Source organism: Ictidomys tridecemlineatus, chromosome 4 (assembly GCF_052094955.1).
Source record: "Ictidomys tridecemlineatus isolate mIctTri1 chromosome 4, mIctTri1.hap1, whole genome shotgun sequence".
NCBI classification, from domain to species: domain Eukaryota; kingdom Metazoa; phylum Chordata; class Mammalia; order Rodentia; family Sciuridae; genus Ictidomys; species Ictidomys tridecemlineatus.
The window spans coordinates 76,204,369-76,226,479 of record NC_135480.1 but is presented as its reverse complement, the minus strand read 5'-3'; the positions used below and the strand labels follow the sequence as shown (position 1 = coordinate 76,226,479).

The window sequence follows — 22,111 nt, the reverse complement described above, 5'->3', positions numbered from 1 at the left end:
TGCATTCCCACCGGAAATGTACAAGTGTACCCTCTTTCCCACATCCTCGCCAGCACTTGTTGTTGTTTGACTTCAAAATGGCTGCCATTCTTACTGGAGTGAGATGGTATCTTAGGGTGGTTTTAATTTGCATTTCTCTGACTGCTAGACATGGTGAGCATTTTTTTAAAGTCTTTTAGGATTTTTTTTTCTGTCTTAATGACAGCTCAAATTTTCTAGAGTGCTAACTGTGCCCCCAGGTAATGCATTAATCCTGGCTCTTTTAATATTCATAACACTTTTCTGAAGTGCTAAACTTTTGGAGAAATTAATTTTTCAATAAAGAAATTAAGCTTGAAAAAAGCAAAAAAAAAATCTAAACAATTAAGCTTGGAGAGAATAAAGAGCTCAAGACTACCTAGTCATGTAACTATATCTTGGGGTTAATTCAGAAAATCAAGTATAGAAGCACTTCATTAAGCTTCTCATTAATATTTTTCATCTCTAAAAACCTGAAACCAGGGTGTTACTTAAGATCTAGGACTAGAAATTGGCTTGGTGCTACACACCTTTAATTCCATCAACTCAATAGGCTGAGTCAGAGGATTGCAAGTTTGAATCCAGACTCAGCAATTTTATGAGATTCTAAGCAATCTAGAAGGACCTGGTCTCAAAATAAATAACTTTAACAGGCTGGGGATGAAGCCTAGTGGCAAAGCAACACTGGGACCAGTTTCCAATACCCTAAACAAACAAAAAATAATCAAACAATTGAGAACAAGAAAAATAATTGAGAATGGGAAAAATACTGAAGAATAGTTCTGATGCTTTTATTTGAAATAGAATCATTCTTTACTCTTCTAACATGCTGATTTCTATTACTTCATCTTTCTTAGTACAATATAGCTGTGTGTGTGTGTGTGTGTGTGTGTGTGTGTGTATCTTATTGTTTTCTTATCTGCAATTAAAAATATCAATCCATCAGATTTAGGGCAGATTTTTCTCTTTATGAAATTACCTATGACACTTGGGTTTTATAAAAAACATATCTTTGGTAGATGCCAAAGAAACACAAACTGAATGAGCTTCACAGTTTACATCTATTGCACTGTCAAGCTCCATCTCAGTTTATAACAAAAGAAAGTCCTAAACTTAATTCTGCCACAGGTCTGCTTTTGGTTAACTAAATATTTTTTTAATTGACTAGAAAAAATTCACCCAAAATTTAGTGCAGGTTTGAGGAGGCTTATTTCCTTAATACTTTTGATGATGCTCTACCACTGAACTACATTTCCATAGCTGAGGTCAAATGCATATACCATCATGCCAAAATATTTTTTCCACTGTTGGTTCAGTGGAAAAGAGCACCAAAACAAGAGAGAGAAAGAGACAGAGAGAGAGAGAGAGAGAGAGAGAGAGAGAGAGAGAGAGAGAGAGAGAGAGAAGAAGAAGAAGGAGGAGGAGGAGGAGGAGGAGGAGGAGGAGGAGGAGGAGGAGGAGGAGGAAGTAACTGAAAAGCAAGAAATAAAAATAAATCAGAGATTTCAAACTTTAAATATCAGTAGAGGAATTCAAACTTTCAAACTTTAAACATCAGTAGAGGAAGAAATCATTTTTTTTTAATTGAGATGTTGTTGTTTTAAAACTAAATATTATTTAATAAAATAACTTTTCAGTTAAAATGTCTCTTTGCAAACCCAAGTCATGGAACTTGCTCGTGTCTGACCCCAAATCTCATCAAAGTTTACTCTATTTTATGAATCTAATCACTGTGATTAGATTCTATTGTTTACTGTATGAATCAAATCACTGTGATTAGATTCTATTGTTTATTGTATGAATCTAATCATTGTGATCTCATAGTATGATTCACCACTTTTAGAAAAGGTAACCTATAGTGGGTGTGGTTTTACGTGAGTTCCACGTATTTAAGGAAGGCATTTCACTGGAGAGTACTTCTTCCTCTAAGGTACCTCTAAGGAGCAGACTGAATTCTCAGATACTGAGCTTTGGAGACCTGAGTGTTACTGACACAGTGATACAGACAAATTTTACTTACTTCCAGACGTGAGTTTCCTTAGAGCAGACTCTGGTGAGTGGAAATTTAGAAGAAAGGCTTTTAAGTATACTTTCTTTCCTAAGAATTGTTTTAATTTACTTTTCAACTTAATTGGGTTTCGTCCAAGTAAAAAACCTACTTTGCTTTTTCTGTTTTATATATACTGTGTGTATGTGAGTGTGTATAAGTACATGTATATACATATATAATTAGACTATTTGTAAAATATTGGTTTCTGCTAAGTGATCTGAGTAATTTTTATTCTATTACCATGTGTTTTATTTCATTTTGCCGGTATGAAATGAAATATTTCTTCAGTTTTATAAATTTTAGAATCCATAAATTGCTTAAAATATTCAGTATATTTTATGCATGTAATAGTTTTTCTGCACATTAATTTAGATTTTTTTCTTAGTGGATACCAGATATTGAATTCAGAGGCACTCATCCATTGAGCCATATCACCAGCCATATTTTGTATTTTATTTAGAGATAAGGTCCTATTGAATTGCTTAGTGCCTCCTTTGCTGAGGCAGCCTTTGAACTCTCCATGCTCTGGCCTCAGACTCAAGAGCCACTGGGATAAAGGCCTGTGCCACCATGATTGGCTTAGAATTTTAAGATCTAGATTTGATTGTAAAACCCTTGATGTGGAAGTCCTATTTGCTATCCTTTTAAAATCTCCAATTTCCAAACTAGATTTGAAAAGTAGTCCAGTAGATGAAACAGACTTGTAGAAGTTTCCAAGTGAGAAATTTGATCACTAGAGAAAAATAGTAGAAATTAGACGAATTGATCATGCTTCACTATGATCAAAGATCTCTAAACTGTATCTCTAAACTAAAGGGTAGTCTCTAGAGAAGAAAGCACCATTGTTAATTTATGCTCTCTCTCTCTCTCTCTCTCTCTCTCTCGCTCTCTCTCTCTCTCTCTCTCTCTCTCTCTCACTATTTTTTTTATACTGGGGATTGAACCCAGGGCTAATGTTCCCCTGTTTAGAGACTGTTTTGATGTGGTCTCAATAAGGTACCTAGGCTGGCCTTCAACTTAGTTTCCTTTTGCCTCAGACTTCCTGGTAGCTGGGATAGTAGGCATGTGCCACTGCACTGGGCTCTCTAGTTGATTTTCTTATAAATAACAATGGGTTAATTGTTGCTGATAACTACTGTAGCATGCCTACTCATCATCTCAATATATAAAGGCACTCTGATGGTAAGAACTGATTCTGGTAAATATTATTTTCTTTAATAAGAAGTAATAAAAATTTATTTTTTATTTTTTTTTATTTCCACTTCAGTCCTGGGGCTAAAACTCTGGATCTTACAAGTCCTGGGCAAGTGCTCTACTACTGATTACATCCCCAGTATTACATTCTAATTTTCAGTTTAAAAAACTTAATTTATTTCTTTATTAGTAATAAGGATTGAACACAGGATGGCTCTACAACTGAGTTACATCCTCAACCCCTTTTTAAATTTTTTTTCTGAGACAGGATCTCAATAAATTCCTGTGGTTGCCCTGACATTTTCAATCCTCTTCCCTCAGCCTCCAAATAGCTGGGACAAGAGGCATGCATTGATAAACCCCACTACATTTTATTTTTTTAAATATATTATTCAATTAAAGTTAGAAGCATAAATTCAACTGTTTGTAGTTTCAGAAGATGGAAGTTGAACCCAACAGTGATTAAGTCAAGCCATCTTCAATTGAATTATGCTTAATTTTAATTGTCTTTTACAAAAGTCTATGTGTACAGATGCAGAGATCATAGACATTTGGCATAAAGATTAACTGTCTCTATGTTTGTTACCATCATTGAGTCAGAGAGACAAAAAAAAAAAAAAAACCGAGAGAGAGTGAGAGAGAGAGAGATCTTAGATGGGCATCTGGAAAAATCAGCTAATGTAAGTAAGTCTAGAATCATCCTAAAACTTCTTTGTCCCAATATTACACTTGCCCAAATGAATAAGAAAGTTGATTTTTTAAAAATAAAGATCATTTTCATCTCATTTTGTCATTTGTGTCATAGAGGAAACTCAGCCTACATATCCAGGTTTGTCTTACAAAAAGTTAATGAAAGATTAGGCATGACTCAAGTGAACAATCAGGACTGACCAAAGTCTTTTTATTGTTTTTATACCATCATCAAGACACAAGAATATCACTCTCTCTCCCACTTTCCTTTTACTCCATCCTCTATATTTTTGGTTTCAGAAACATGGATTCCCATGTCTTGCAAGACTTCCAGAGTGAACTCACATGCTCCATTTGCATGAATTACTTCATAGAACCTGTCACCATAGACTGTGGACATACCTCCTGCCAACCCTGCCTCTTTCTCTGCTGGGAAGAAGCCCAAATGTCAATGTGCTGCCCTGAGTGCAAAGAAATAGTAGAGAAGTCAGACTTCAGGACCAACATCATGCTCAAGAAGCTGGCTTCTCTTGCCAGACAGGCCACACCTCCCTCTGACAGCAGGTCTGGGGAGCAGCTCTGCAGGACACATGGGGAGAAAAAGTGGCTCTTCTGTGAGGTGGACAAGAGCCTGCTCTGTTCACCCTGCTCTGACTCACCCGAACATGCAGTTCACAACTACAGCCCAGTGGCATGGGCAGCAGAAGAGTACAGGGTGAGTGATGGGCCTGAAGTAACTTAGAACCTGTAGGGTGCAGATCAAAGAGAGAAATTAAGAACCATGATAATCAGGCAGATGAGAATGCAGATGGTAGAGGTGGTGATGTTTCAGTGTAAATCATAACAGGTAAACATGCTGTTTAAATGTTGATCAATTGGACTTTATAATCATAATGTTCATTTCCTGCTCACGAAGGACATTTCCACTAGAAACATTGTCTAAATGACAGAGTATGGTGGCTATGCCAATAATCCTAGCTATTCAGCAAACTGAGTCAGGAGGATCCCAAATTCGAGGCCAAACTGGGCAACCTAGTAAGACACAGTTCTTCTTTCATTTGTTTAAAGGTTTGAGATATAGCTAAGAGGTAAATTCTTGCCTATTTTGTGGGAAACATTGGCTTCAATCTCCAGTACTGAAAAATAAATAAAGAATTAAATATATGTCCAAATATGTGGAATTGGGGCAGCAGTACAGCAGATGGCTAGTACTAGGAACATGGGCTTCTTTTACTGAAGGATGGACCCTTACATAGTGAGGTTATGTTAAAACTACTTTCTCAGAAAATTGACTGTATTATCTATTATCTATAGATTTCTTTCAAATTTTTTTTCTTTTGCTTCAAATATCTAAAATAGTAAAATCAACTTAGACTAATTTGTAAAAATCTGATTCTTTTAAACTAAATATTACTGTATTACCAAGCACTATTTTATTCTATTACACAAAATATGAAACCTATACAACTATCTTCCCTATTACTCAAGCCTATGGTTATGTTTCAGGAAAAACTGCTAAAGAAAATGGATCCTTTATGGAAAATGACTCAGGATATGCAAGATAATCTAAATGAAGAAATTAACAAATGTCAGTCTTTTGTGGTAAGTTTGAAAATGTTTTCATTATTCTAATTAAAATGTTGCTAATTCATTATGCTAATTGAAATGTTGCTGTCAGATAAATTTGAGTTGGTATTGAAGGATAGTGTCTTCATCTCAAAAAAAAAAAGCAGTGATTTCTGATAATAGTATGAATACACTGGCCAACACAAGCTAATGTGAAGAATACAAGTGTATGGGCGTGAATGAGGCATGACTGGTATTCTTTGTCCAACTTTGGAGGTTTGGAGAAATCTTCCTAGACACTGAAGATAAGACAGTATTGCACTAGTTAGTTGGAAGGAGAGGACAGATATAGATTTTTAACTATGGGCAATGTGGAGGTTCTTTTTATTTAACATTTCATACAGTGTGTATATAAATAGTGAAAAATATTTAGAAGAATCAGACAAAGGAACAAAAGAAAAGGAGGAAGTTTCAGATAAAAGAGGAAACAATGCATTAAGAACTCTGAAAAGACATCATAGGGAGATAGCCTGGGACCCCTCAGACATTTTTCTTAAACAGGAGAGAGGCAAGAAACAGAGAAAAAATGGTAGACAGGATTAGTAAATATTTAAGACACTGTGTGAGCATGAGACAAAATGTATTTGAAATATTTGCTTGATGCTAAGACAATAATATTTGAAGCTTTAAAAATGTTTTTGAATGTAATCTTTTTAAATGAATATCTCTACAGGACTATGTAGCCTTAAGGAAGAACATGATCCAAGTTCAATATCACATGATGCATAAGTTTCATGTGGAGGAGGAGCGATTTCAACTGGAGACACTAGAAAGAGAAGCACAGGAGATTTTTCAACAACTCAGAGACAGTGAAATCAGAATGGCCCAACACAGGGAAAGGCTGAAGGAAATGTACAGGGAGCTGACTGACATGTGCCATAAGCCTGACATGGAGTTGCTCCAGGTGACCAGGGAGGGTCCATCCTTAGAGAGAGGAATTCTTGTCTGGGCAATGTTGCCTGCAGAGCCCACTGTGTTCAGATGAGTGATAGGAGCTCCTTTACACCCATCATTGTCCAATCACTTGTTTCCCTATATTTGGTAATCTTGAGAGATTGTAAGTCTTGCAGAAGGTAAATGAGACAAAATCTTGTGTCATTAAGATGACTATAAACACAGAGAAATTATCCAAAAACTCAGTAATCAGAGGAAAGTTAATTTTGTTGAGGAAATATTCAGTTTATGTTTCCCAACTCCATCATCACCCTCTGTTCTGCACAAAAGCAGATGAGGCTTTTCCCCTCTAGTAGGCAAGATGTGCAGAAGTTGTTGATCAATTTCAGTGCACTATTTTTCAAATAGCTCACTGTTAATTGTAACTGTCAGAGGGGTCAGATGTCTCCTGGGACTAAGACTGGAAAATGAGTGACACAGGAACCTAGGTCCTGTTGTATCACTGCATAGACCCTTTCTAAGTTCCATCCTTCACCAAGTCTGTCTTCCATGTTTAATGTGGGCTTTGGTATTAACATAAACTCAGGTGACTTTTCAGAGGAAATTGAGAAAAAAAAATTTACACACACACACACACACACACACACACACACACACACACACGCACACCAAAGGACCACAGTACCAGAGAGGATACAGAAGGACACATTATTAATACTATCTCTTTCTTTTTTCCTTTTAGGACTTAGGGGACATATTTGAAAGGTGAGTGTTATGTAATAATCTCTGGTTTATGAGAAAGTTTTTTTTTCTTGAAGAATAGAAATTTTATGTTTTCAGATATTAACATCTTTGTCTGTGGATATAATTTTTGTAAAGAGGCTCTGAGGTAATATGTACCTTGGTTTCAAAAATGTCCTTATGTGGTTGAATTCAACCATACCTAAGAATGAATTGGTGTTCTGGGCTTTGTTTCACCCATTCCTTCTATCCTCTCCAGCCCAGTCCATATAAACATTACTAAGGAGATTTTCATAACATATCCAAGAAAAGGATTCAATTCTAGTGAGGTAGAAGGTAAACAAGATAGAATGGTAAAGGGTGGGACCTTCATTACCATCAGTAACAATGACCAGATCCCATTTCATCATGGCACACAGCACATGTTCAGAGGGGAAGGGCTGCCTGAGAACCCTCAAGATCAGTGCTACCAGGCTGTACTAGATACCCTCCATGGGCAGAGATGATCAAAGTCACTGGTTCAAGGAACCTTCCCCTTTAGAAACCAATGACTATATCATTGTTGACCTCTGTGGACCAAAGTCCCAAAAGTTGAACAGTCTGCTTTCTCCAAGATATCCAAGATCTTTGCATTTTCCAAGGTTGATTCAGGAATAAAATTCAGTGTTTTTTAAGTTGGATAATGTTTGAGATGAATAAGGAGACTGAATTTTAGTATATTAAATTTAGAAAAAGTATCATACAATCCCAAGAGAGTTAAATAAAATGTACACCTAATTCACCAACATGGGTAATTTTAACTACATCTTGGATTAAAAGTGCTATCTTTGTAATGATTTTTTGTTTGACCTTTGTTTTGAAAGTGTAACTGGTATCATTCTTTCCAGAATCGAGTTGCTGGAGATGGAGAAGCCCAAGCCAGTGAACCCAGAGCTCTCTTCATTACACATCACTGGAATCTTGGATATGCTGAACAAGTTCCGAGGTAAGTATGAGCCTTTGGCACTCAGGTTCAAATTTTTTAGTAGGTTCCTCAGATAAAAGGCTTCCCATTTTTAATATTCTGATGTGAAAAGTTTATATCTTTTTTTCTTGTATACTCATAATACAATGACCAAGACCACACTTGTTAACTTATAGCTCAGATACATGTTCTAGTTCTAATACAGACAGTACAAGAAAAGGAACATTATTGGTGTTTGGAGAGTTATTAAGCAATACAATATTTACCTCTCAGAGCAGCCATCAATATTTTGTGTTTTTTCAGTTTATTCTAATTTTGAAGATTTAAATGTGATATTGGTTGCTTTTAATCTATTCTATATTCCAAGTACCTTTATGATATTCAATGGGCAAATAAAAATTACTATTTATAAAATACAAGTTTTATTGAAAAAAAAGACTAAATTTCCCATAAATAGAACAATTTAATACCATCAGATGGATTTCAAAAGAACTGAAAGGTAAGTGATCTGTAAACATGACCCAGCCATGTTTGTGCATCACTAGAGAGGAGGTCTAGATATCAGAAGGCTGGAACCCAAGTTAGATTGGATTCATGGTCTCAACAGATCATGTAAGTCCAAGGTTCTTTTCTGTCAAGTGTGCAGATGTTGCTTTCTGTCAAATTATTTGGTGTTTGATAATGAAACAGGCACAATCATAGCAAAGTAGAGTCTATTTATTAATGGTAACAAAAACAATTCAAGAAGAGATTTCTACTAAAAAAAAAAAAGAAAGAAAATAAAAGAAAAAAGACTTTTTGTGTGTGTGACCTGAAACAAACCATCCAAAAGCTGATATTACATTACCCCTTCAGTCAACAAGGAGTACCTTCTGTTTTCTGTTATTTAGCATTATAATTTAAAGATTTCTGGGTGCTAAAGAGGCCATAGGAAACTTTCTTCATACATGAGTATGAACTCTCTCTGCTCCCTAGTGTTCCTTAGAAGAGGGGCAAATAAAGAGATTGATTAGGTAGACAGTTTTTGTCCAAGACATGAAAATGCTCTTTACTGATGATTTTTGTTTTGTTTTGTTTTGTTTTTTTGTGCAGTGAACAATGGAACTATTCAAGGATGGGCCAATTGCTATACAAGCCTTTCTCATGAAGATAGAAATAAGATATTTGGAGATGATGGTGGAACTAAAGATCCCCAGACAGTTGAGAGTTACGTTATATGGAATGCTGAGGGATTTACCTCTGGTAGACACTACTGGGAGGTGGATGTGGGGAACACCTCCAACTGGATTCTCGGTGTCTGTAAAGATTTTATGACAAGTGACACTTTTGATTCTGAGAAAGCATTTCTCCTATTTTCCTTAAAGAAGAACAACCACTGTAGGATCTTTACCAACTCCTCACTCTTAATTCAGTATGTACAAAGACCTGAGGGTCGGGTTGGGGTATTTCTAGATTATGACAATGAAATTATGAGTTTCTATGATGTTTCCCGATGTTCCCTCATATACAGTTTCTCTCTTCCCTTCTTGACCTCACCTCTGAATCCTTTTCTTTTCCTTGATTCTCCATAAAATTTAGTTTTTCCTGGGCATGGTGTCACATGTCTATAATACTAGCTACACAGGAAGTTGAGACAGGAGGGACACAGTTTTGAGGGCAGACTGGTCATTTAAGGAGAGTTAATTGTGGGGAGGGGTGTGTGTAGCCCTGTAGTAGGGCCCTTGTCTAGTGGGTGTGAGTTTCTGGGTTCATTCCATAATACTGAAAAAAGAAAAAAAAATGAAAATTTTAAAAGAAAATAAGAATTAATTGGTGAATGTCCATATCTGAAGAAACTGTGTTCTTGGGACTACCTCATGTCATATTATCATTCAACACATGATATCTGTGGGCTTGTTTTAACTTAAGGAAGTATAAATATTTTATGGTCATAAATTCTGATAACCACATTGAACTTATAAATCTGTTATTAAATTTTATTTTAATAAAGTGTTGTAAAACCACCACAATGTGATTTGAGGTTAGTTTTCAGTTGCTTCATATAATTCAATACCCCATCTACCATGGGAGCCCAGGCCTAGCCCAGACTTCCCACACAAGCAAAACTAAGCTTTAGATTTGATGATGAAATAAAACCCTTCCATGATAAGCAAAAGTTAAAAGAATTTACAATTAGAAATAATACAATAGAGAACATCCTGAACAAAATATTCCACAAAGAGCAAATCAAAAACAATGGTGAAAATCAGCAGAGAGTGGTATCACACTAAAGGAAAATCTAGTCAGAAAAGGAACCAAGTATGTTAAATACCAAAAATAAATAAAAATAGCTAGAAATACAAATCATGTCTCAATAATAACTGAATGTTAATGGCCTAAACTCACCAATAAAAAGACATAGACTATATGTCAAGATCATTGTAATGTTTTGAGCAACCAATAAAAAAATAAATAAATAAATAAATAAAAATAAATATTAAAAATATTTAAAAAATTAAAAAGACATAGGTTAGCAGATTGCATATAAAAAAAGACTCAACAATATGCTATCTCCAAGAGTCTCATCTCACAGTAAAAGACATCCACAGACTGAAGGTGAAGGGTTGGGAAAAAGCATATCACTCACATGAACTGCAACAACAAGCAGGGGTTTCCACTGTCATATCAAATAGAGTATACTTCAAGCTAAAGTTAATCAAAAGGAATAAAGAAGAACAGTACATACTTCTCAAAGGAACCATACACTAACAAACTTGACAATTATAAATATATGTGCCGCAAACAATGAAGCATCTATGTTCATCAAATAAAATCTTCTCAAGTTCAAGAGTCAAATAGACCACAACAATAATTTGGGGTGACTTTAACACACCTCTTTCATCACTAGATAGATCTTCCAGATAAAGGCTGAACCAAGAAACTATAGAACTCGATAATATAATAATAACTTAGACTTAACTGATATATGTAGAATATTTCATCGTTCAACAAGTGAGAACACTTGCTTCTCAGTAGAACATGGGTCCTTCTCTAAAATAGACCATATATTATGCTACAAAGCAACTCTTAGCAAATATAAAAAAAAGTGGAGATACTACCTTGCCTTCTATTAGATCATAATGTAATTAAATTATAAATCAATGCTAAAATAAGAAATAAAATTTACTCCAACACCTGGAAATTAATAATATGCTACTGAATGCACAATGGGTTGAAAACACATGAGCAAAGAGATTAAATTAACCCCAAATGGAAAAATTTTGTCATTTTTACAGGACTAAGTTGTTGCAGATGTGAATGGCTCAGCAAAAGAACCAAAAGCTCACATCAGGGAACACCACTGGAATCCTGGACATGCTGACTAGCTTCAGAGGTAAGAAACAGTTGTCTGGCAGTCAGGCCTCAATTTCTTTCTTCAGTGGCTTCTGAAATGAGGAATACCCATTTTCAATTTTAAACTTTTTGACATAAAATTTATATATGATTTTCTAAAATGTTTGTACCATCCTTCCCTGCATAATCACATTGCAATGACCAAGATTGACCTTTTAACTTACAGATTGCAAATGCAAAATTAAGACCACACTTTAGTTATATCTGAACACAGACACAGTAAAAAAACAAAAACAAAAAAACAAAAACAAAAACAAAACAGAATTTTTAGCTTATGTGATTATGAAATGATACAATGCTTACTTCTCAGAGTACCAATCAAACGTTTGTGTTTATTTAGTTTAATTTTGGAATTTTGAATATGGAATAGTGGTTTTTAATTTGTCCTATATTCTAGTTTCATTTATCATGAATTCTACAAAAAATATATTATTCATAAATCAGAAAGTTTTGACAAAAATGATTGTTAGGCAAAAACAAACAAACAAAAAATAGATAAAACTGTCACAAGTGGAATAATTCCAATCCTACCAGATAGATTTCTAACAGATGAAAGTTAAGTGGTCTGTGAACATGTCAAAATTATGTTACTCCTATACTAGAAAACAGGTCTATATACAGCAGAAGACTGAAACCCAGGTAAGGTTAGAACCAGGGTCTCAGCAGATAAGGCAAAGCAAGAACATTCTTTTCAGAAACTGCTGAAATGTGTATATATTGTGTGTCATGTAATTTTTGATGTTTGGAAATGTAACAGTCACAGCTGATATCATAATGAATACCTCCATCTTAGCAAAGTGATGAATATTTTTAACAATATTAAAGAAAAAATAGAACTACAGTTTTCTTCAAAAGTAAGGATTTCATATTTTATGAAACAAATTATCTAGAGGTAAACAAAAATAAATTGCTGCTCCACACAGCCATATGAATTGACCTACTTTTTGGGTATTGAAAAAATTGGGCTGATAAGGCTAAATGAATGCAGTACTAATTCTTATGGGCTGTGATCAGTACCTTACTCTTAATCATAAAGCCTCTTTTAGGAGACTCAGCCACACATACAGATTTTAGAATCAACTTCTCAATATCCAAACACATGCAAATAAGTGAACAAAAACTCTATTTGAGCCTATATTAGAATGGTCTATTTGAGGAAAATTACCACATTGTGTCTTCAACTCCACGGATATGGGATATCCCTTTGTTAGCTTTTATTTTAAAAACATTCTCTCAAGATCATTGTACTGTCAGGTGTAACTAATTAAAACAAATTTAAAAAAAAATTCTCTCAAGCTGCCAGTTGTGGTGGCTCACACCTGTAATCCCAGAAGATTGGTAGGCTGTGGCAAGAGGATCTTTAGTTCAAAGGCAGCATCAGCAATTCAGTGAGGCCTTGTTTATTTTTTATATTCATTCATTTGTACATATTTCCTTAGATTTATTTCTAGATATTTGATATTTTAGTAAGATTTAAATATATTTGGAATTTTATTTCCTACTTTTGTTATTTGTAGGAATAGACTTGATTAAATTTCTTTCTAGTTTCCCTAACTAATAGTTTATGGATTTGGGGATGTTTTATAACCACATAAGCATGTGATATAATAAAATGCACAAGCACCATAATTTTACAAATTATGGTAGCTCTGTGTAATATAATACATTATAAATTATGGTAGATTTAATTCTTGCTGGTCTATGCATGATTTATTTTTTATGACTCTTTACTTCTCTAGTTGCTATGACAGAGACACCCAGAACAGTGGTGAACCTGGTTGGTGATAGCAATACCATCCTGTCACCCACACTCCATATACAAGCTTTCAAATTCTCCATTAAATATGATACTTGGTAGTAAGATTTTATAGGCATTATTTGTTAGATTATTAAAGCTCAATATTCTTTTTGATTCATTGATTGAACCTTTTTTAAAATTATGAACCAACAATGAATTATATCAGTTGTTTATTCCTGTTTTTGTGGTGATTTATATTCATTCTACTCTCCAATGTTAAGTTACTGTTTCTAGAAAAAATTCCATTTGAACATGGCATCTTTGGCCTTAATCTGTAACTAAATTTGATGAGCTAGTAACTTGTTTAGAAATGCTGCATCTATGTTACATGAGAGTCTGTATCATAGTTTTTATTTCTTGTAAAGCCTTTGTCAGACCAAGATATAAAATTTATACATTGGGAATTATTACTTCCCTATTCCATTCTCTGGAAGACTTTGTCTAAGTTTGTATTTCTGTCTAAATGTTTAGATGGATTCATTGGTATATATCATTGAATTTTTATGAGGTTTTTTGTTTGTTTTAAAATAATGGTTCAATTTTCTTTAATAAAAATCATAACACTAATATCATCTGTTTTTTGTCAGCTTTTGTCCAGTACATTTTAAGAAATTTGTTCATTTCATCTAAATTGTGATCTGTATCAGCATACAATTTTTGAAAAAAATCCACTTACTTACATTAATTTCTGAGGGCATGTGCATTTGATTTTTTAATTCTTGGTCCTAAATTCTTAATTAGAATTCCCCATCCCTTTTTTATATGAGTACTATACATTTGACAATTTAATTAATCTTTTTTAAAAGACAGATTTTGGATTTTTTTATAGATAGGTAGATAGATTAGCATTTTCTGAAATGATTAGTAAAATGTTGCTTTAGTTTGTATTACATGGATTTGCTTTTTTTAAATAACTCATCCAGAAATGTTCCCTACTCCCCATCTCCCTGCCCATTCCCTACCCTGCTTCTCCTTTTTACATACTTCCTCCTTCTTTTTTTTTTTTTCTTAGATGTTTCAGGTTTAGCAGTTATTAAGCACCTGCAGCATTGGGTTGCCCAAGGACTTCTCTTTTTCCTGTGCAGGGCACCATCTCCTCGATGCCTGTGTCCACCACCCTGGCCCAGAGGGTAGGTAATGTCACACTCTCCCTCCCATCTAGAATGGTAGAAGATCCCCAGTGATGCTACTTTCTGCCTTGTGTTTTTCTTTCAGCTCTTCCTTCACTAGTGTAACCAATACTTACCATTAAACTGCCTCTGCTTTAAATGCACTGCATGCTTTCATTTTTCTTCATTAAATTCTACTGATGCAGTGCCCCTTCATATTTTTTCAATTCTCACAAAAACAAGGTATAAAAAAAAAGCAGCAGGTAACAAATTTCCCTTTAAAAAGTGAAAAAAAAATGCAGTATATTGTCCTAAAAGTCATTAAGGGTGATCCATCTGCATTTATGAGAGAAAAGCATTGTTTTTCCTGCTTTCTTGTCAGAGCTTTTAATTTATACATGAGTATGATCTGTCAAGGAACCTTTGAAATAGTGTTTCTTTCAAGCTGGATCTACAAACTAAGGGTTTTAAAGATCCATAAAGTATATTTCATTACCTGTGTTCCCAATTGATTCCACATGTTTCTCTAATTTACACAATTGTGTCCTTAGCACAATTTTATTTTATTTTTGTGTAGATGGAAATTGAACCAAGGACCTTTTACATGCCAGGCAAGCATTCTACCAACTGAGCTATATCCCCAATCCCTTAGTACAATTTTAAATTTCTTGGTTAAACAGAAACAAAATAAAAATACTCAATATCATAAATATCATGATGAATGTTGGTAATAGACTTCAATTTGTGAACATATTGGCCTGTTAGATGGTATGGTACATAATAGAAATGGACTCTCACTAACAAAAATTAATGGCATTCAAATACGTAATTAAGGTAAGATATATTAGAGGAACTTTTTACCTTTGGGTGAATAGGAATTAAGAATCCTTGAGGCCAGTAGCTTTAGCCTTACAGAGGATGCTCTGGTTAAGTCAATAAGCAAAGGAGGATTCTGGAAGGCCGATGTTGAATGGAAGGAGACAGGGCCTCGACAATCTTGGCAAGGTTATGCTTGCAGAACTTCAAAGGTTAAGAAACAGAACATCCTTTAACCTACAGAACCATTTAGATGAATTTTTTCTAATTACATTTTACAAATGGTGAGTTAAAAGCCTGTATGTATTGTAGAATATGTTTAGCACTTTCTTTTATAATAGCCTGGTACTGACTTTCAGTGTGAATGGACAAAATGTTAAATACTCAGCACTTTGAATTTATTAGTCATCTACCAAAAGGTCAGTTTCTGCAAATCCAATGTGATTCAGGAGATTTCCTAAGAGGGCAATTAGTCCTTAACAAAATGAATGGATTATGTACATTTTACATATAGAATAAACATGAAAACTCAATAAGAAATTATATAAGATCATAATAATAAGAATTATGGGCTGGGGACATCCCTCAAGTGGTAACACACTCGACTGGCAAGTGTAGAGCACTGGGTTCGACCCTCAGCACCACATAAAATAAAATATAAAGATGTTGTGTCCACCAAAAACTGAAAAATAAATATTTTTTAAAAATTCTCTCTCCTCTCTCTCTTTCTCTCTCTCTCTCTCTTAAATAAAGATTTATGAAGCAATAAAAATCATAATGTGATGGGAAAAATGAGTGATTATATTTCAAGTATGGCATTCAAAACTACTCAGTTACAAATAACATAGTAACTGTAGGCATCAGGAATGTAAAGCTCAATGGTAATTTAATGTGGTACCTTTTAGTTTTATGTATGGGCCTGTAGAATAGCTCCATTATTGGCTGGTAGTAAACAAATTAATTATTCTCACCATGTTTGGTTTTTTATCTTTTAATTAGTTTATCAGAAATGTGTTATGAGTAGTAAATGAGCCAGGATTAATGCATTACCAGCCATATAATAAGTGCCCAATTAATGTTTAGCTATTATTAAAATAACAATGGTCTCCAAAAAGATTTAAAAAGCCATTAATTTGCTAACCCAAAATTTGTTACAGATCATGTAATTAATTTATAAACAAAGAATTAGAGCAACAGTTCTTAGTTAATCCTGGCAACTGAGACTCCTGGAGAGAGTGCAGTGAGGTATTTATGAAATGCAGTCATCCTTTTACTTTAGGAATCTGAATCTTCCCATACTGAGAATCTGTGCTGAGATGAAGCACTGTTGTCATTGTGGTTGGGCTGCTCACTCACACCCTCTCCAGAGGGGAAAATGAGAATCAAAGGGCTCAAGGGCAAAGAATATGACCTGATCTAACTAAGAAGATAGGGTGCTCTGGCTCTGAGTGGGGCACTGTTCTAGGGATTGGCAGAGTTAGCCTTGGTAGAGAAAAGACAATATTGGCAGATGCCAGTCTATTCAATATGAGGCTTCAGGTGCAAGAAGATTCTTGAACAATTTATATCAAAGTTCTGCTCTAATATTTAATATAGAACCATCTATATTTTTATATTAATACTTATAAAGGACTGAACATTAGCATAAAATTCTTTGAATGAAGCTACACTAGCACGTTGCATGTGTTCATCAGGATGAACCTTCTGTTTTTCTTCTATAATTGTTTACTTTAGTGATGGGGCCACCTTACATTAAAAACTGTGGTTGTTTTTAGCCCTTTAGCTAATTTGACACAGTTTCTTTCTCTCTCTCTCTCTCTCTCTCTCTCTCTCTCTCTCTCTCTCTCACACACACACACACACACACACACACACACACACACAAATTCAAAATTTTGTTTTGGGTTTGAAGTCAGAATTGTTTGGGCTTGTTCTGAGCCACATACTTATATTTTTTATCTTTGCAATTTATCATACTGTATTATCTTTACTTATTGAGAATTCTCCAACATGCCACTAGAAACCATTTCACTACTAGTTTACTTGGCCACCAGTCTCTTTCTTCATGAATGGACAGATGGATTCCTTTTCTTGGGGTAGCAAAATGCATAGTTTGTTGCTTTTGTCATTAACAAATATGTTGACAAGCCAGGTGGTATCACTCCCATGAACCATATCAAAAGAGCCAGCATGTCTCTCTGCTATGATCACAGCAGGACTTCCCAGGTTAGCACCTCCAGGATCCATACAGATCAATATATTCTTCCATGAGGAGATCAGGGTGCAAATGGTGAGAGCATTGTAGATAACCATACAAGGGATTCTTTTTTTACCTACAACGATCTTTCTCACTTTCCACAACTTGTATTGGAGTTCCTCAGTTTACTACAATAAATAGCAAAGTAATCGCTGGTGTTATAGATCAGGTGGACATCATCTCTCGTCTTGTCACTACTGATGACGTCATAAAATTATCAGGGTAAGTCACATCAGTGCAGACATTGCCATCAGTCTTAATGAGCTGTCATGCAGACTTTCTTTGCTTCATCTCCCATCTGGGCATACTTAAGTCTGTTCCATAGGAAATATGAAGTCCATAGTGATAAGAGAAAGACATTCTCTCAACTTTAGTGGACCAGTGGATGCATGAGGAACAAACATATGCTCAGTTAATCCTGCATTCAGAGCTTCAGAGCTGCTATTCACTTCAGATGTTTCTTAGAAACACAAGTCTTGGCAACTTAGGGAGACCTAGTCCAAAAAATGAAGAACAAAAAAGAACCAGGAATGTAACTCAGTGAGGTAGAGTGCCCCTGATTCCTAGTTTCAAACTCCAGTAGTACTAAAGAAAAAGAGAGAGAGAGAGAGAGAGAGAGAGAGAAAGGGAGGGAGAGATGGAGTTGGAAACAAAGAGAGACTGAGAATAGATTAACATAAAATTTTAAAAAGTGATTTTGTCTGGCACAAAAGGCACAACAGGTCAGCAAAACATGGGTTACAAAACTATTGAAAATGTTACTTAATATTTCTTGTTGGATTTAGAAATGTTCATTTGATTATATATATTATATACAATATTAATATATATTATATTATACATTATTTATAATACAATATTCATATATATAATAAAATATTAATATAAAAGTAATTATCCTTTGTGGTCCAGAGTGACTACATTAACTAGAAACATGATTAGATCAGAATCTCCCAATAAGCAGGGTTGGGCTTTAGAGCAGAGCAGCTTCATGCACTGTTCCCATGTGCTCCATAACAGGCTGATGGAATTCCATGTGTGCAGGAATGTGACTGGATCTGAAAAGGCTGCACCTGACTTGATTTCCTAATACTGTTGGATAAGAGTGTTATTATATTAAGTTTTTCTCTTTACTTTTAATACTCAGTCCAACTTTTCAATTCCAGAATTACATAATTATATGATCAAAATATTTATTTTCTTTTTTATTTGTCCCCAGGAAGAAAAACAAAGAACAAGGTAAACACACACACACACAAAAAAATAATAATAATAACTCCCACATTTATTTCTTAATTTATCAATTGATGTACTATACCAATTCAACCTGGAGTTTCTAGAGAAATCTCTTAGGCTACTTCTCTCAAAGTCCCTGCCGCAGCCTGCACAGTGAAGGCTGCAATAGAAATCTGTCTCTTCACTTCTTCCCAGGCCTTGGAAGGGTCCACTTTGCTTTCAATATCAAACAAAGCATCATAAATTCCTGGGAATGATTCCCCTGCATACTTGTTGTGGCTTCTTGTAGCATAGAGGACATGCCTGTCAAGAGAAAATACTTTGTTGTTAGTTGCACAAATGACACACAAGAAAGAAACAGGAGCACCATACAATCTTGGATCTCATATTCCTACATTTATACTTTGAGTAAGCCCTTTGGCAAGCAAACTTATAAGTTCACTAGTCTCCAAAGACTAGTCTATGAAACATGTATTAACTACTTTTACTTTAAATAGATAGCTCAAAGTTGTTCAGACTAACACCAGTAACAACAAGGATAAAAAACTGCTGATTACCTGGTATAGATTGTGCTTAGTATTCTTCAAGAATTTAATACAATTTTTTGTAAGTCTTCTTTCTTTTCTTTTCTTTATTTATTTTTTATTTTTTTATACTGAGGATTGAATCCAAAGGGCTTTTACCACTAAGCCACATTCCAGCCCTTTTTTATTTTACTTTATTACTATTAGTTTTTATTTTAAGACAGAGCCTCACTTAGTTCCTTAGAGCTTCACTAACTTTCTCACTTGGGCCTTGAACTTGTGATTCTCCTGCCTCAGCCTTCCAAATTGCTGGGATTATAGATGTGAGCCACCACACCTGGCCAAGTTTTCTAATTCTTAAAAGTGAATTCTACAAAGTTGCTGTTAGTTTCACAGAGGACAAAACTGACTGTAATTAAATTATTTGTCTCAATGTGCATAGAAAATAAGTACTGAGTTTTACTACACCACACTACCCCTGGCCTTATAACACTGCTATGATCATTACATTCCCATTTAAAACCAGCCAACCAACTTTTTTCTATTTTTTAAAAAGTCATATTCTAAATGTGACTTAATGCTTAGCTGAAGGCATGAAGAATCATTAAAAACCATTTGTCATGTTTACAAGACCTAGAAAGAAGACTTTCATTGAAGGGGCTAAGCCAGGTCATGTGGTAGCCCTGAAAGAGGATAAGTTGCAAAGTAACAAGGTAAAGTGTTAAAGAGACACAACCATGCTACCATGGGCAAAATAGTCACCCTGTTTGGATGATGCCTTTTCTCCCAACTCCTGACCCTTTGACAGTCCCTACAGGGAAAGGTGGTGCCACTTCTGGCTGTTCCATAACATAACCCATTTTGCAGTACTCACAGTATGGGCAACCTGGGGGCAGTGGGTACCTATCAGAAATAAGCACATTTGACAAAATTTAGATGGAAAAACCTTTAATAACAAATTTAGGGAGTAAATAAATATATATTTATAACACATTAATGCATATTTATTAAATTTATTATTATCATGCATAGATATATAAAAACAATTATATTTAAAATAGAACAAGGGTTAAAATTGTGTAAGAAAATATAAACTTGATTGGAGAGATTTTTGTTTTTTGTTTGTGTCTTTCTGAATCTTTTACATTCCCTAAAATAAACATTTTTTTATAATCAGACACAAAAAATGCTATAAAGGAAGATATATAAGAATCATATTACATTATTTGGAAACCCAATATAGGATATTTGACACTATATATTTTTGAAATATTCTATTAGCTTGCAAGAAATAATTTTTTAATATTTTTTTCCTCAGTACACAACATTTTTAAAATGTGATATTAAAGTGAAGAGTCATATTTTCTTTCTTACCTATAGAAAGGCCTGTCTGTTAACACTAAAGGATCAATGAATGCCCGTTCCAGAAACATCAGCTGATCATTCATAATCCTCAATAATATTAGGCTAAAAGCAAATTAGTATAGGTATAAGTGCATTAAATTTTATTACCCAGCAAGCAAAAATATTTAAAATCCCTATAATGTGCAAATTAATAACCACAACAGGTAATAATCATATTTTTGATATCTTGTAAAATTCTATTTTGCTGAGACTTATGAAACTATTGAAGCAGTAACTTGTGCCAAAAAAACCAAAAACATTTGATAGTAATTTTTATGTAAATGGAAATAGTAAGTGGTAAATCTAAGAAAATGAATTTGGGAAAGGCTTTTTTCACCTTAGGAATCTTCATTATCTACATTGGAATTCATATCAATATTTAAATGAGACAATTTATAAATGTTTTGTGGTGCCAGGCAAATTATAAATATTTTTTAAGTGAAAACTCCTGACATTTTCTTGTTATTAAGGATAAACCTTCATGAGCATAAGAGATGGTGTCTTTGTGTTCTTTCAAAGGTAGTGGAAAGCCTACAATGTATCCAAAAATACCATAGAATTTGCATTGCAAATTCTGGTGGTATGCTTGTTATTGTCATAAAAATGATTCAGCATTGAATTCAATATATTGCTTGTGTCATAATTTAATTAACAAACTAAAAAGGAATAATTGTTTTATTCATTGGTTTAATTTGCTCTTAATTTTACGATGTTTTTAAAAATAACGACATTTAGTAATCACTGTTCTGAATGCTAACATAATACATTATTTTTAATCTTCAGGCCAATCCTTCATGTTGGAAAGAAACTACCTCCATTGTTTTTAAATATAATTTTCTAATTGACTTTAATTACTTAATTAAATTGGGGATTGATCAATTGAGGATTGATCCTAGGAGTACTTAGCCACTAAGCCACAATCCACAGGCCTCTTAATTCTACTTTATTTGAAATTTTTAGACAGGGTCTCACTAAATTGTTTAGGGCATCACTAAGTTACTGAGGCTAATCTTGAACTGATGATTCTTCTGCCTCATCCTACTGAGTTGCTAGGATTACAGGTGTGTATCACTGTGCCCAGCAATAGCTCCACTTTATAAATGACAGAACTAAGAATCAATAGCTTATCAAGTTGCCCAAATTTTCAAATAGGAAGCTTTTGAGTGAAATACGAGGTCACCAATGTTGTCCTATTGGCTGCGCTATGTAAACAAAACAAAAATAGAAATAACTAAGATCTCATAATTTAGATTTAAGTTATTTTCAACATTTATTTTTTATCATAATGAATTCAGTATTTTTGAAAGTATAAAGGAGGCATAGACTTTATCTGTTAGCAGCCCATATAAACAAAGGGGATTAGAGTGAAAGATAATTTCAATTTGAAGTTACAGGTT

At 34.2% G+C, this 22,111-nt stretch overlaps 2 protein-coding genes across 3 annotated transcripts; one reads left to right on the top strand and one right to left on the bottom strand.

Annotated features, from left to right (window-relative positions):
• The first annotated feature begins 4,256 nt into the window (after positions 1 to 4,256).
• LOC144376682 (tripartite motif-containing protein 64C-like) lies at positions 4,257 to 9,748 on the top strand. Its single transcript, XM_078044943.1, has 6 exons — positions 4,257 to 4,685; positions 5,459 to 5,554; positions 6,252 to 6,482; positions 7,215 to 7,237; positions 8,101 to 8,198; positions 9,270 to 9,748. The coding sequence occupies exons 1-6, from the start codon at positions 4,257 to 4,259 to the stop codon at positions 9,746 to 9,748; spliced, it is 1,356 nt and encodes a 451-aa protein (XP_077901069.1).
• A 9,069-nt stretch (positions 9,749 to 18,817) lies between these two features.
• Positions 18,818 to 20,775, bottom strand: LOC144376850 (putative N-acetylated-alpha-linked acidic dipeptidase). Of its 2 annotated transcripts, XM_078045123.1 has the most exons (3): positions 20,685 to 20,775; positions 20,073 to 20,213; positions 18,818 to 19,089 (listed from the first exon to the last, which is right to left on the bottom strand). In XM_078045123.1, exons 1-3 carry the CDS (start codon positions 20,756 to 20,758, stop codon positions 18,900 to 18,902), a joined length of 405 nt encoding a protein of 134 aa, XP_077901249.1. In that variant the 5' UTR covers positions 20,759 to 20,775; the 3' UTR covers positions 18,818 to 18,899. The 2 variants fall into 2 exon arrangements, 1 of the variants encoding a protein (XP_077901249.1); XR_013437221.1 differs by lacking the exon at positions 20,073 to 20,213 and having other exon boundaries at positions 20,685 to 20,771.
• Between the last annotated feature and the right edge of the window lie 1,336 nt (positions 20,776 to 22,111).

Bases quoted from the DNA above. Each gene is read 5' to 3' on its own strand.
- LOC144376850 (XM_078045123.1), bottom strand. From the start codon at position 20,758: ATGAATGATCAGCTGATGTTTCTGGAACGGGCATTCATTGATCCTTTA. The intron at 20,214-20,684 runs GTAAGAAAGAAA...TATTTCTGATAG, and splicing joins ACAGACAGGCCTTTCTATAG to GTACCCACTGCCCCCAGGTT. The intron at 19,090-20,072 runs GTGACTATTTTG...TTCTCTTGACAG, and splicing joins AAAGGCATCATCCAAACAGG to GCATGTCCTCTATGCTACAA.
- LOC144376682 (XM_078044943.1), top strand. From the start codon at position 4,257: ATGGATTCCCATGTCTTGCAAGACTTCCAGAGTGAACTCACATGCTCC. The intron at 6,483-7,214 runs GTGACCAGGGAG...TTTTCCTTTTAG, and splicing joins CTGACATGGAGTTGCTCCAG to GACTTAGGGGACATATTTGA. The intron at 7,238-8,100 runs GTGAGTGTTATG...CATTCTTTCCAG, and splicing joins TTAGGGGACATATTTGAAAG to AATCGAGTTGCTGGAGATGG.